General features: G+C 38.9%; 1 protein-coding gene across 4 annotated transcripts in view; it reads right to left on the minus strand.

The window, feature by feature from the left end:
• The window catches only part of ITGB8 (integrin subunit beta 8), a 61,635-nt gene that overhangs the window by 10,064 nt on the left and 36,112 nt on the right, over positions 1–15,459 (minus strand). For 2 of the 4 annotated variants that reach the window (XM_030007618.2, XM_030007615.2), the window contains exons 10-14: positions 13,399–13,804; positions 10,936–11,161; positions 9,211–9,314; positions 7,919–8,082; positions 425–550 (exon numbers count right to left, since the gene is read on the minus strand). In XM_030007618.2, the coding sequence (XP_029863478.1) occupies positions 425–550; positions 7,919–8,082; positions 9,211–9,314; positions 10,936–11,161; positions 13,399–13,804 (1,026 nt within the window). Of the gene's footprint in view, positions 1–73; positions 551–2,908; positions 7,826–7,918; positions 8,083–9,210; positions 9,315–10,935; positions 11,162–13,398; positions 13,805–15,459 lie in introns of those variants that run through there. The other 2 variants (XM_030007616.2, XM_030007617.2) reach the window with 2 other exon arrangements.

Here is a 15,459-nt window from a genome sequence, read left to right on the forward strand (position 1 = left end):
AGATGAGCAGCTAGAAGCCCCTGCACCACACTGACAGTACCTGGGCTCTAAACACAGCTTCAGACTATTTGGGTTTCTGTAAAACTAGATATTTTTATTTAATTCATACAATATGTTTAAATTCTTTGGTTTAAACCCAGGGTAGCAGGAATGTATTTCCAAAGCTCTCGTCTTTGTTGTAGACCTGAAAGCGGAAGAAAACACCCACTTTTCAGATTAACTCCACAACAGTTAAAATCAGTCTGTTAACAAAGTCTTTATGCTTAATTGTAATCATTGCCTTTTGGTTGTCATCATGCATATGCAGATCTTCACTCAAACCAACTGTCCCTAATGCCATCCTCTCTGCTTATTGGATCAAATTCTGCACCTACCACAAAGGGAATCATGCAGGGAGAGAAATTCTGTAATAGCGTGCACCTACATGACTGGTGTCAAAAAAGTGGCTGAAATCAGGATCTCTTTCCTCCTCCGGCTTTAGAGGCTGTAACTTAGGTTTCTTTCCTCTTTGGAGAGACTGAGCAGCAAGCCTTTTTCTTGTCAATGGTATCTGCAACAAAATAGCAGTTGCGTTACATTAGAGCCAAATTAGGGCACTATTGTGCCTTCACTGACAAATTCATGGGTGTGAATAAAAATAGGCTAAATACAATGCCACTAGTGTCAAAACCCCTATCTGTCATTATCTGGACATTTTAAGGTATATAGACATGATTTAATTGCTGGATTTCAGAACATAGGAAGAAAGACTTCATATAGATCACTTACCATCATCCCACAACATACAGGGTATGCAGCACAGCTCGGTGCCAGGATCACTATCTATAGGAGACTTAAGTGTTAACAGTAACCTTAGTTTCAAGATTACTATCACGTGGCAAAATGAAGCCCTATGTCCGTAGCTCAAGTTATATGCTTAAATTATACGTCTGAAATCCAGATCTAGGTTTATGTTTACTCTGAGTTGGTGACAACATTAATGTCCCTCAATAAAGAGATTTTAAGGAAAATGTGTGTTTCTCGGTTGGTAGGACTGGTTGCATGTGCTTGCTGTGTGTGTCAGTGAAGGCTGAAGACTCCTGCCTCTGTGAAAAGAAATTTTTCAGCCTCAATCTCATCAGGCATATATTGGGATTATGTTCCTTGCTTTGATAGAAGCAGCAACAAAGATGAACAGATTGTCCTTGTGATATTTAGTTATTTGTTTTTCTAGTTTTGCTGTACACCTTTTCCCAGGTTTTTCTATTGTATTGTTAAGTCCTGGACACTAATTGATGTGATGACTGAGCATGTATCAGTTGTCACTTGGTTCTAGCTCTCTCATCCCCAGAGCAAAAACTGGATCATGTTAGGAGCATGAACAGCTAGTTTTACCAGTGATGTCTGTTAGGTGTCTTAGTGCCACAGCTGTCTCTTACTGAGGCATCGTAGTCTTACAGCACATACTTTGAATGTCCTTACACACAGCATGTCTGAAGTCCTTTTCAGGAGAAATTTCATGGCATTGTGCAAAGCAAATGCTATTATCGATTCTGCTCGAGAACAGAACCTGTGTCACCTTCCCAATGTAGTGATGCATTTTCACCAGTACTCAGAAAGCAACCGAAGCCTGCAGTGAGTGGCATAGATGAGGCATTTGCAGATTTACCCATTCCCAGAAAACCAGCTACTCTACCACCCAACAAAGCAGAGCAGAAGAAAGGCTATTGTAACCACCTATCAATCTATAGATTGTATTTCTATAAGAAGTATCTTCTTGTCCCCTGCAAAGTGCTAACATCTCCTGGTGCATTCATATTTCAGTTAGGTTGCGCAAGATAAACCAGCTGCACCTCCAAACTGCTAACTGCTATCGTGTTCCTTCCCACCTTCTCAAAGTTCATCCTGAACGTGCATTCATCTGTTTGCCTACATCAGATAAACATGGTATTCTTTGTATTTTATCTCTCCCGACACAGTATTATTCCATTTAAAACCAACTGTAATCATACGTTCCCTTTGCAGATATTTGTGCACCTTAATGAAAGTGCTTTATATTTTTAAAAGGGGGTGAGTATTTCTTCCTTATCATAGACATATTAAACATTAAAAATATGAAAAATCCATATGGATTAAATATTGATTTTATTTTTTAGAGAGCAAGTACAATGATGTTGCATTAAAATAATGCTATGTCATAGTTGTTACAGCTCTGATAGAAAAATAAACATCTCAATATACTACAGTGTCAACTCATTAATAAATATCAAAATAGAAGTTAGTAGTCAACTGAAATTAATAAACAGCTATAAAAGTATACTATTTTAAATAATAAAATATTCAGTATATTTCCAAACAAAAGTAGTGATTTAGAAGTATCATTTAAAATGTAAAAAGAACAGTAAGAAGTTATAAATTTATGTAAAACCTCTTCCCTTACTATCATTCTCTATACATATAATCTAGAGAAACATTATTTATCTGTATATACTTTTTTTACAAAAGGTAGTATATGTTAAATAGAAAGTTAAAAACTGTAGTACTATTAATAGCTGTCACACCATTGCTAAATAAGACACTTTAAAGTAGCTCTGTTTTTTGAAGCAGTAGTAGGTAAAAGTGAAGATGTTAGCACAGTGAATTCATCCAACACTAATGCCTTCCCAAAAGAATCTTTCATCTTTCAACACCTCCCTTCAAAATATAACTGAAACAGCCCAAACACAATGTAGGTATCAGGATGAAATGTTAGGATTTGAGTAGAAGCCATTATTCTAACAAATGCCAGACATTTCAATGTTATTTTTTTTTAGTGAGTAGATACCTTTTTCTTGAGTGTGTGCAGAAAAGGAAACAAAGAGAACATGCAATCCAGAGCAGCATTTCTAAAGTTCAAGAATCTATTAATTTTAAGTTTTTTCTTTTTCTCCCCCCCCCCCCGCCACCCCGCCTCAGAAAGGCCAGCCATTCTGAGCTGGCTTGCACTCAGTGAAACCCCACTGATTTGGCTCGCTATAGAAATGCATTCACGCTGGCTAATTTTAACCTTTTTTCCCTTTCCATGAATTTCAATTCTCTTTAAGATCCATGAAATGTCTGTGCATCAGAGCAGTGTCAAGGTCATCATTAAAAAAGTAGTGTTCTTCTTAACTACTGCTCCATTTCTGCTTAGCAAATAAATCTTTCCCCTCTCAGCCAGAACACTGGCGCTGTGCTTCAATCGTAGCCAGAGCAGAGTAAGCGTCACCCAGCACTGGCTCAGCAGGAATGCCTCTATGAGAAGTGCCCTTTCCCAGCTACAGCTTACATTCCTTAAGGCTGGCCGGGAGAGATCCTGGGGCTGGTGGGAAGTCAATGGGCAGATGCCCAACGACTTCCCGGAAGCTTTAATGGAGGTCTGCAGCATCCGGGTTTACAGTACATACTGGCACAGGCGGTCCCTTGCTAGGTTACATGCAAGCATTTTTTTGACGAGTAAAGATGCAAAAAGCCTGCAGCGCTGAGGGTTGCGGACTGCATGTGATGCAGTTCCAACATGTGGCCAAGCGCCTAGGACACAAACCGTACCACCTCTGCCAAGCCAACAACCTACTTTGAAGAGGCTTCCTGCCTTGACAAATGGAGAAGCGTGGTCTCAGAGCACCATCTCTGCAGGGATGCTGTGGGGAGCTGTAGGACTCATTGCGCCTGCTGAGGATGCCGTCCCTCTTCAATGCACAGGCAGCATCTCTCTGCCTTGGGCATCGCTAGGCCTTATGGCTACTTTAGGACTAAGGGTTGCTTGAAGCTGCTTCACACGTTCGCTCCCACGGATTGCAACACATGTACATTTAGGTATGCACACTAAGCAGGAAACAAATATTATATATGATCAGACTGGGCAAATAATTTTTTCCATTGCAGTCTGAAGAATACTTTACATAGCAGGTTTTCATGACACCATAGAGAGGAAAAAATAAATCCAGTTGAAAATAATGGATAAAATGTAAAGTATGCCTATACAGATGTCCTTCCTTTTTAAGGTTCACTTTCAACATTCCTTGTGAACGTAAGGGAATTTCAGCTGGGCACAATGAAAATTCCTTGCATACCATGTGCACGTTTTCTGGATGAAACAGCTATTTTCCCACACACTTCTGTAGCAATGTTATTAAGGTACTCAGGATGCTTGGAAATAACCAATTCATAGTATTTCTTCATTTTAGAGTCTTTAAAAAAAATCCGAAGTAAAATGCATGCTTTTTAAATGCATAAACACGTCATTTCTGAAACGTTAGACAAATAATCAGTTAAAGGTAAAAAAAGTGGGATTAGAATTTGAAAATTATACATATGGACTTTAACTTTAACAAATCTGCTGTGAAAAGTCATGCACATGCTCTGTTTGTGGGAGCGAATCTAGAAACAACTCCCCAAACCGATGATGGTCTGCCAGTATATTTTGGGGTATAGGCATGCAGTCAAATTATTTGACTTTTTTTTTTCATTTTTTGAAGAAGCCTGGTATAAGAAGCTTTATTTAAGAAGATTGGAACGTTCTATTCTGAGGCTAGATTTTTTTCCCCTATTTTTATGAGCATCTTTGATGCACAATACATTGAAAACTAATATGAACTAATTCGTCTTTAATATCTCCCATATTAAGCACTATAGGAAGCAGAGTCCTTCTGCAATCGCTGAGGAAATTCCTTGTGAATTACAGGCTGCTTTCTCATTTAAGGTCATGTGCTGAGGGAACACAGCTCCCTAAATAGTGAGGCTTTTGTTGGGCTATTCATCTCCTGCAGCAGCTCTTCTGAAAAACATGGTCAAAGGCAGAGGGAAACAAGTACCAAGCAAAGCCAGAGTTTCTCATGGATAGATTCCATCCCTAGAAACAAAGCCTCCTCCCAAGGATCCTGCTCTGTATAAGCTCCCCATGGGCCTTCTAAAAGCCTTGACCTGTCACATTAGCAGCAGCTTATTCTTTTTCACTAGCCTCCTCCACAATACAGCAAAGCCATGAGGGAGATGCAAGAAAAGCTTTTTTTTCTTAGTGTTTTTTTTTTTTTCTTAAAAAACTTTCTTTTTTTTAACCTCAGAACAGCAAATAGCTTACAGTGCAATTTGTCCTGTAAGCCTACTCTATTTGACCAGAGCATACTAAACATTCAGGCAGGTGTCTGATAAGGAAATACTGGCCGTGCCCCTTCACAGGCAGCACTGCAATGCCAACTAAGTACTACAGAAGAAAAGTAGTAGCAGTGTGATGGGTCTGGAATATGGGTGTTACAGCTCAAATCTTTCTTACACAAAGAACCCAGCTCCATTGTCCCCCACCCACATAATTTAAGTTCCTCTAACAGTGAAAAGTAATTTCTAAAGAAAAAACATTAGCTACCACTTCAGTAAATGCTTTAAAGGCCATTATGGGAAATACATTCTGAGGACTCTTTTTTGTTAAAAAACATCTATCGCACTGTTTAAAGAACATAATCATCTTTTGTTATATACTCAGATATTCTCTGCTGAGCTTTACTTTGTTTGTTTGTTTTGTTAAGTGAAACAGATAAGCTGAGACTTTGTTTCCTACTCACTTAAAAATACTAATGAATTGTGATAAGGGCAATAGCAGGTAAACTTTTATCAATCTTTCCTCTTTATCCCACTGAAACCAATTGTCTGGAATCTGTTAATTTACACAGGAGGAAAACGGTTCTACAGGTTTTCAAAGAAAATGAAAGTTTAAGGTGTACTTGATAGATTACAGAATGAATCTATTATTAAGATATTACAATTAAGCTATCACTAATATCAGGGTCAGTGTAAGGAAATCCCCTTTTCTTTAAATGAGACACTTTTACCTGGATGGTAGAAAGCTCAGGGACTACTTTGAAGTCTGCTTTAGAAACATTTAATAGTCCAGTTTACTTTTTTTTTAAAAACAATCACTAAGATCTAAAGCTTCTATGACAATTTAATGGAAGGCCTATTGTCTCTATATTATTTTTCTCAATCCCACTTGATCCATGACCCAAGAAACTGTAAACACTCACATAACACTTAATCATTTGCTCTGCATCCTGCCTTCCTTTCACATGTATACTCCTCAGATTTCAGTGGGAATTTACAGAAGAAATACAGAATAGGAAATATGACTATATACTAATTTCTAAAAACTGCATGTAAAGAGATTCTGCTTTGTTTCTGTAACTCTTAACTATGACAAGTACAGACCAATATTTACTATCAGTAATTAATGTTGCTAAAATGATACACTGTCTTCTGAGATTATTTTTCTTTTTGCCAGCAAGATTTTAGTGCATTAGAGGTTGATCAGATTTTTGTAGGCTTTTGGCAGCATAAAGTAAATCAGACTGTTAGCTGACTCTTCCAACTAGCATATAACAATAACATGTCTTCTACCACTATAGCCGGTTTCAGGGGTAAGAAAATACTTTTGCTTGAACTTGTAGCTCAAATTCTGCTCTCAGATAAGGTTATATTGGTCCCACTGTGTTTAGAAGAGTTTTGCCCATTTCTGAAGGCAGAATTTGATCCCACATTCATGAAGTCAATTAATGTGTTCTCTTGAGAAAAAGACTCCTGTTTTCCTCACCTTCTTCCAAATTGCAGGTTCTTTTTCACATCACATGGGGGACATTTCTCAACACAGAGTCACAAAAATTGAAGCAGTTATGAAAGAATTCACAAAAGCTAATCCTGTCAACTAATTTACATAGAAAAAAGAGCATGTGTGTAAAATCAGACTTATGTCTGACAACATAGAAAAACAACAAAGCCCTTATTTGGCAAAACACTGACATGTAGCTAGCAAACCAAACACAGCTCTGGTGTAATTTATCTACTTGCAGTGGAGCTGATGCTGCTGACTCCACAGGTGAAGTCAGCCGGCAGTGATCATCATGTAGACTATGCTGTTGGACAGAGGAACTCTCATTTTCAGTAGCCACTCATTTTCCAAATACCTTAAAATCTGTATAAAAGTTTTTATGTTGAAACAAGTAAAAAAGCTAAAAATTACTCTTTATCAGATATAAATTATCTTTAAGTGACATCATACATATAAAAAACTATATATATAATTTACCTGTGTGTGTCTGCATGTGTGTGTGTATACACACACAACTATACACTCACACCAGTAACTAAGCACTCATTTAATCCAGTCATTTTTAGTAAGTAATGAGGAAAAGCAAAGAGGCTAAAGCAGACAAATCAGTGGAATCTGTCAACTGAGAGAACTATAAAAGTACCATTTACTCTATTTAAGAGCGTTTGAATAGTTTCATCTATTGCTATAATATACAGCAATGTTAATATTTCAGTCACAGCTTTTGTCCATTCCCACAGAGCACATCAGTACTAGCTACATGTAGAGTGAGATCAGTGCTTTGTCAGACTGGTTCATATCTACATTCTAGGCCATAACTAAATAAATTAGAATACGCTAAAGTGCTACATCAACACTAATGTTCCTGAACAGTAGTAACGCACATTTCTCTTTCAAAAAAAAAAAAAAAAAAAAAGAAATAACAGCAGCTATAGTTTCAAACATAGTCACATTACGTGAATATGCTTACATGTCACTTTGTTACAGTATTCAACAAAACACACAACACAAAACCATAGGGCAACAGTCAAGATTCCGACAGAGTACAAAAGGTAACTTCTAAAAAGTCGAGCATGATGGAAATAGACATTTGCAGAAAACACACTGTCTTCAGAATTCACACTTGAAAGTTTCGTTTAATCGTAACTTGCTGATGTCGATATTTATTTCCTCTGGTTTGTCACGTCTGTATGTTACTGTTCTTGTACAAACAGTAGGCAAAAACATCTTATCCTTGAAGGAGAAGATACAATTTTTATCAACAATTAGCTAACTTTTATATGCAAGAAAAAGATTACTCAATATGATGGCTCTGAAATCAATTACCTTCTTTGTTGCAGATACTCTGTAATCAGCTGAAGATTTAACTTTATTGCTACTCCCCTGCAGAATTATCTGCCTGATGATAAGGACAACAAGCAACCCGATCAGAAAGGTAACTATAAAGATTATGGAAAAGACTCTAAAGTAGCTTCGTCCAGAGAAACATTCTGCAACGAAAGGAAAACACAAGTGTAAAGCCTAACGTATGGAATAGGCACATCCCTCAAACACAGATGTATCTACCACTGCACAGTAATGTCGCATAAATGTAACACAAGCCTGGTAAAAGTTAAGGGAAAATAGATTAAGGGAAGTTAAAGGGAAAGGTTGCCACATGCAAGCTTTTAAAGCAGGGCATATCAAGAAAGGCAATTCCGATTAATATCCACTGTAGAAAAATGGTGAAACCATTATTCCTTTAATCTACAGAACTAAGACTCAGGCTTCATGGTGTTGGCCACCATAAATTCTCTGTAAGCTGGTGAGTTTATAGCTGAAATAGAGAGGATGAAATGTTAGAGATGGACAGGGCCAAGACAGTTTAATCTTCACAAGATTACAGTGCAGATCATTGGCGAAATATGAAAGAAAATGTAGTTTATTGAATCATTGTCCAGTGCTCCCCTCACTGGTAGACCTCTCTCACACGGTAAGATTTCCTTAATTAATACTAAAGTTATGAGAAAAGTATTCACAGTTAGTTTCCTCATTTATGAACAACTGTAAGATAAGATGACATACAAAAATGTGAAGTGACAAAAGGTAACCATTTACTTGCATTTTTGTTGCAGCACGGAATGATTAAGCTTTACGAGATTCTATTAAAAAAAATTTTATTCTTCCACAGCCCTCATAACTGTGCAGTTTTTTATACTTCAAAGGAATATTTAAACATTACTGAACGTGAGGTAAGCATTCTACTTCATTCTTACTTGTTTCTGGTAATGTCAAATAATGTAAGCAAATCCAAAGTAATAAAACATACCGATGCCATAACAGATTTTTATAAATATTTCTTTAAGCATTGCTCAGGCAGGATTCATTATTGTTAGATGTGACTTCTCAAGGAGCTGGGAAATCTGATTTAGCAATGCTTGCCCATCACATTTCCTGTTATTATTTATCTTTTACTTTCCCTGAAGCTATGAGTGATTCTCCTCTTTTTCCTGCTTGCTTTCTTTATTATTGTAAGAATATGACACACTTTTGAAAGACATTGTAACAGTGGTGAATTCAATTATTAATCCCAACAAATTTTCATTTCTTACTAAAATTAGCTAGAAAATGTCACATACCTGAAGTTTGATCAATATAATGCATCAGGTAAGCGCATGAGGTTGTGCACTGGTCAAGTTTTGCTTGAGACACATTGTTAGAATGATGGCACTGAACACAATTCCTGTAAAATAAAAATGTAATTAAAAACCTATGTCCTTGTACTCCCATTAAAGAGACTGTATCAACAGGCTGACGTATCACTTGCACATAATGCCTTCCTGTCGTTAGTAAAAACATTGCGACACTTATTTTTTCTGAAATGTGATGCCTCTCTCAGCATTTTATCCCTGTGATGCTTCTCAGAACGAACTAGTCAGAAGCCATAAAGTAAAACATGTCTTTGTCTTCGAGCCACCTTCATCCGGCCCCTGCTCTGCATTTTGTGATGTGAGTGTTTCAGGGGGTATAGCTAAGGGTCCAGCATCCTTTCCTCAGCTATCAGCCTCCAGTTCAGTCCTAGTCTTTCCTTATCTATCACTCTCATTGGGTACATGCTGGAACTGAAGGGTAGAGATCGGTGTAGGAAACACAGCTTTGTCAATAATTTTTTGGATACTATGTTAAGACAAAGACACATAAGTTCCCACTGCTGGGCAGTTCAGAGGGTCAGCAGCACAGTGGGAGGCAGCGCTGTCAGTCTTACCATCTTCACTGTACAGCCTTGCGGAAGATGGACATCACAAGTGATCCTGAAAAACCTCTGACTGAATTTTTAATGAAGCTGTGCCATCTTCTGAATTTATTAAAGGCGCATTTCATAGCGACTTTGAACAAGTGAAAGCCAGCAAGGCTAACTGCATTTCATCTACTGAAATCTTAGCAATCACCTTTTCAGACATGGCCCAGCTTGGCTCTCCAGCGTATTCACCAGATGAGCTATAATTCAAGTGAATACAAAAACCCAACAATTCTGTTTTGATCACAATTCCCTTTCCAATGAAAGGCTGATCTCTCACCCTCTCGGCCACAGTGGGACGCAGAATATTACATGTGCTGATGGGAGGGCATAGAAGAGCTGTGCCCAAGGACAGGGCTTCACTGACTCTTTAAGCCAGCACCACTCAGTGTGCCACTGAGAGCTTGGTCTAGCTTCTCTCCTCCTTGGGCTGCTCATTTCGACCTCCATCCACACTGTCCCTTCCTTTACATGGGTAAGGAAAAATGACATGCTTTAAAACCAGCATGGCAAAGACTACGTGGTTTAAAACTGAGTAACGGAGAATGTTGTTTTCTGGGTAAGACCAGCTCTGCTCTGCTGACCAACAGCAGTAATAATGCGCAGGTACTGCTCTTGTTCCACACCTTCTTTCAGCTGAGAAGCATAAGGAGTGTGCAAAAACAAATTTGGAGAATATTATTGTGCTTGCTGGCATTAAAGAGTAGGATCTACTGTCCTTTTTTAAAATGCCAAATTTATGGGCTTTATTTCCTACCCAGAAGATTTCACATGAAGAACCATCTTTTAATAAATGTATGAAAAAATGATACTCACAGGCCACACCTCCTTTGACTTCAGAAAGCTGAAAGCTGGACACACATTGGTGAACACAGATATGGACATGCAATTCTCTTAATTGCCAGTGTGAACCCCTCAGCTACACAGAGAAAAGTCTCAAGTATGAATTGTTTCAATTTCCTACACTCTAAATATCTAAGAAATATAGCACACATCTAGCCAAACAGAAATATTTCTCCTTGTTTCAAAAGGAGTTGAAAAGTCAAGTCTAGCACAAGAAACGTACCAGTTTTCTTCACAGGCTTTGTTACAAGTAGGGCAATATTCACACAAACGGCCAAAGCTTCTTGGATCTGTGCACTCACACTTTCCACATACACATTTTCCTCTTCCACTGCAAATCTGGCCCTTTGAATTCAGGCAGTGCTTTGCTGATTGCAACGAGCACTGGCAACGGTCACCTTCCCAGCCAGCATAGCATTTGCATTTACCAGCTTCACATTCACCATTACCTACAACATCAGATAGTCTTGAGTCATATGCTTTTGTGAAAACATAGAAAGTCAATTTTTATACGCATACGTCTGTATTGCTGGTGCTTTATGTTAAACAGAGCTAAGTTAGACCTTGGTAATTAGTTTTTAAGTTAACAATTTGGGCTGAAATTACCAGTATGATACATATTTATGACTGCTGTTTGTTGTTCAAGTTGAGCAAAAGCTGCTACCTTGATGTCACCCTAACCCCTTTTACCACAATTTTTCCCTGTTGCCTTAGATCAAAGCAGCTGGGACTAAAAATTATGCAACAATCAGGAAAACAGTCTTCAGGCCAACTAAACAAACTTCTCTTTAGTAAGAAAGCATTCAATTCAAATAAACAGCAAGATTCAATGGAGGAGGGAGTATCGAGTTCATGTGCACATGCCAGGTTTTTTTCTTTCTTTTCTTTTCAGAAGCACGCATGACAGCACTGCTTTTCTGCCTTTCTAAAGGACAGATCACTGAGCTGAACAGGTGGGTGTGCTGTGCTTATGAACTGTAGGTTGTTTAATAAGAACTTCAAATGCACAGCCTCAAGGATTCAAAGGCTATGAAGAACCTCTGGTGGCCTTTACAATTTCCCAGGCAAAGCAGTGGGAGCTTTAGGGCAAAATCCATGTTTTCCATGTTGTAGCAAATTTAGGCAGGTGTATAACTGACATGCTGATAACGTTTAGCCACATTTTTACAGCACGTGAAAGCACCTTTAGGAAATACAGAAATAGCGCAGAAAGCACAGGCAGGTCTAGCAAATCCCATGAGATCTCATCAACTATGCCTCAGCAGTACTTAGGTTTCACACAAACTGCAATGGCCCTTCTTGTGCTCCAGGGATCCACAGAGCAGCTGCAGGGAGATAGTCCCATCTAACAGACGGGATCCCCTAAGTGGGAATGAGGCCAAGGTATAGGATGCCCCATTTTTTGCCTGGGCTGGGCAAAATGGAGCGGGGAAGGGGATCATAGGAAATATCAGAGCAAGGCTCTGCACTGGGGAACATCCCACGAAGAGGCACACCACTCAGCCACGGCTCTAGGCAGCAGGTTCCCCTTGTGGTACCCTAGGGCGGGACTCCATCACAGGTGACAGTCTCCCATCACCTCTTAGACAAAGATCTCCCTGTCTCCTCTGCCAACTAGGGTACCACATCTCAGCCTTTAGGAGCTTCTAAGTTTGAAAGGTCTGGTTATGGTTAAGAAATAGTGAATTTGCAAAGTGGGTTGGTAAGAAGAATAAGAAGATGAACTGTAATTCTTTGTGCTGGAATGAAGTATTTAAAGGATTAGGTAACATTATTTCTCTTCATTTTATGTAAAGTCCATAGTCACCAGCAGAGCAAAACCAAAATAACTACTAAAGTCCATAGTATTACTCTCAGTTTATCTAACTGTGGTCGAAATGATTGGTCCCTCATTTCACTCATTGGTCAGTACACAGTGAAATGAAAGGATGCAAAAATATTTAATTACTCCTGAAGGGAAAAAAAAATTCTGGTAGAGATATTGTAATGATACTGATTCAATCCCATTTTTCCTTAATAACACCAACTTAAAAGTACATGTTTTGTATTTTGTTCTTACGCAATTTTCATTCACATGTTTTCTTTAAAAAACATAAAGTAGGCCACAAAAAGAATACTAATTTCTAACAACTTTCCCTGTTTATGTTTCATTTACACTCTCCTTTTTGGAGCAGGTGATACAAACGGTGTTAGCACATATATCAGTATTTGAAATCAAGTGTCACTGTATCTCTCACAAAACTGATTTAGGGTATCAGAAAATCAGAACCTCATCTGGAAGTTACGATTCCTTCCAATCTCTTGGTATCTCATATTCCCATTAGACTGAAATGTATCAACCCACTTTCTAGAATAATGTTACTGTTTTATCTGAGGTATCAGTATCATTACTTCTGAAGAAGTTTGAGATTTAAATCTTAAAATAGCTAAACTTCGAAAAAACTCAATAAATCCCCTAAAAAGTAGTGCTGAAGTTTAGAAGACAGTGCATACCTCTGTGGTGAAAAAAGCCCAGGAGCATGAATTCCTACCAGGCTGTTCAGGACATTTCACACACTAATTCTGCACACACAGTTCTTGTACTTGACAGCCCTACATAATTTTTTTCAGCTACATCATGTATATAAGCTTTAGAAAACAAAACAAACCAAAAACCAAAACCCAAAATACAGACATAAACTCTTACCAGAACATAAGTTTCCCTGGTGATACGGGCAGGAAAAATCATCCATTTCACAGTACCTGCCATACACCTTGCCTAGCTTGGTTTTGTAGCAGAAACATTTTCCGTCTATGCAATTTCCTTGACCACTGCAGATGGGCTGGTCCTGGTGTTGTCTGCATCTCTCAGAAGGAAGCATATCTCTATTAGAGCTACAATTATTGTCACTGCAATGGGACTGTTTGCCATCAGACAAAGTTTCATCAGCCCATACTCTTTTGTGCCTTGCACTGTCTCCATACTGACAGGCACAGCTTTTCTGCACATTAACGATGGCGGTTTCATTGAAACCAATAGGCTTAAGTATTGCATATTTTCTTCCTCCAGTTGTATCACATCCTTTCATGGTAACTGATACATTGAAAAGTACCTAAGAAGAAATAAAGACAGATCTTACATCATTATTATTTCCTATAAATTGCTTAAATTTTTTAACCCATAAATAAAGCAGAATCTTACATTGTATATGGATGTGCACTAGCGAATCATAACAAAATACACAGTGGCCATCTGACAAATATACTATATTAGTAATGATAGGCATCACAAATACAGTTAAAATCCTAACAATAGAAGATTGACAGCAGTCTACTTTTCATGCTAAGAAAGCAGAGTTGCAAAAGACAAGTTTAATACAAGTTAAATACTAATAGAGTTACCATCATCATCCTCCTGTTATTATTGAATGTGTACCTTCTGTTACATTATAGAAATACTCAGATGAGAATTGGGACTAGATTGGGCAAGACAACACACAAACAGAAACAGAGATACTGTTCATAAAAGGAACCTATAATGAATGTTCTTGCTGCAGAAACAGTCCATGCAAATAGAAACCACACAGGTTTTTTGGATGGCCCTATCTACTCCCACTAAATGGCTCACACCTTAGTAGCAGCTTATTTTTCCCAGTTCCTACAATGGGGATGGAGCAAGAGAGCCTTGCTGCTCTTGCTGTGGTCCTGGGTAGACCAAGTGCTGCTTCAGAGCGGACCCAGTGCCTATCTCCTGGCCGTGTCATCGCCATCACCACCATGCCGCAGGTCCTCAGCCCACTGCAGCAGCAGCCCCTGTGGCTTTCCAGAGTCCTGGCACAGGACCCTGGATCATTTTTGTGGTTAGGTGACTGCCATAGAGTTTGCATCAATCACTACCAAAACTCTTTGACAGCTCTGTCGTGTGATGCTCTCACTGGAAGCAATCTTGTATTTCACGATTGCTTTTGGGTTTTTTTTTGACCGGTAGGCTTCTGACAGAGCTAGTTAGCCTGCTGATGAAAAACAACTCTTCTTCACCTCCTCACAGAGAAAATATAACCAAGAGGAAAAGGCGAGAAAGGAGCCCAAAAGAAGCAAACACCTTTACTCTTTACCACCAAAGAACAAAGATTTCCAAACAAAAAAAGAGAAAACCTAAGAAACTGATTACAGAGCAGGTTGAAACTACCCGCAAAGACTAAGGCCATTCATTTCTCATTACTGTCTCCCCCTCCCGCTGCGCCCCCACATGAGGACAGCCAAGCCCTTGGGGACAATGGTGGCTTTGTGGCGAGCAGGGCTGCGGCTGCCTACATGGACAACAGGAGAAGAATGTTGTGCAGAAGCATGTGCTTAATGTCGTATCGAGGGGGCACAGAGGCTTTGTTTCGCCCTTTGCTTTTCTTCTTCTTGTTTCTCAAATGCGCCACTACATACATAACCCCTCAGTTGCCTACACTCTCCGTGCATGAGACTTCTTCCCTTCAGTTATGGGGCAAAAGTGTGGCTATGCAGTAATTAATTCATACGGCAGGTGCGTATCACGTGGGGAGGACAGGCTGCAGCCAGAGAATGTGCTTTTTATTCAACACAGAGCCCTGCTAGAAAACATCATCTTCATGTACAACACAGTACTGGAGGAATGGCAGCGAGATGGGAGGGAAGGACAAATCATGTCTTGTGTACGAGTAGTGAAATTTGATGGGTCTGAACACAGCAGCAGAAAGATGAAACATATTGCGACTAAATAATTACAACACCGTGAACA

The sequence above is a fragment of the Aquila chrysaetos genome, chromosome 3 (genome assembly GCF_900496995.4).
Source record: "Aquila chrysaetos chrysaetos chromosome 3, bAquChr1.4, whole genome shotgun sequence".
In the NCBI taxonomy this organism is placed as follows: Eukaryota; Metazoa; Chordata; class Aves; order Accipitriformes; family Accipitridae; genus Aquila; species Aquila chrysaetos.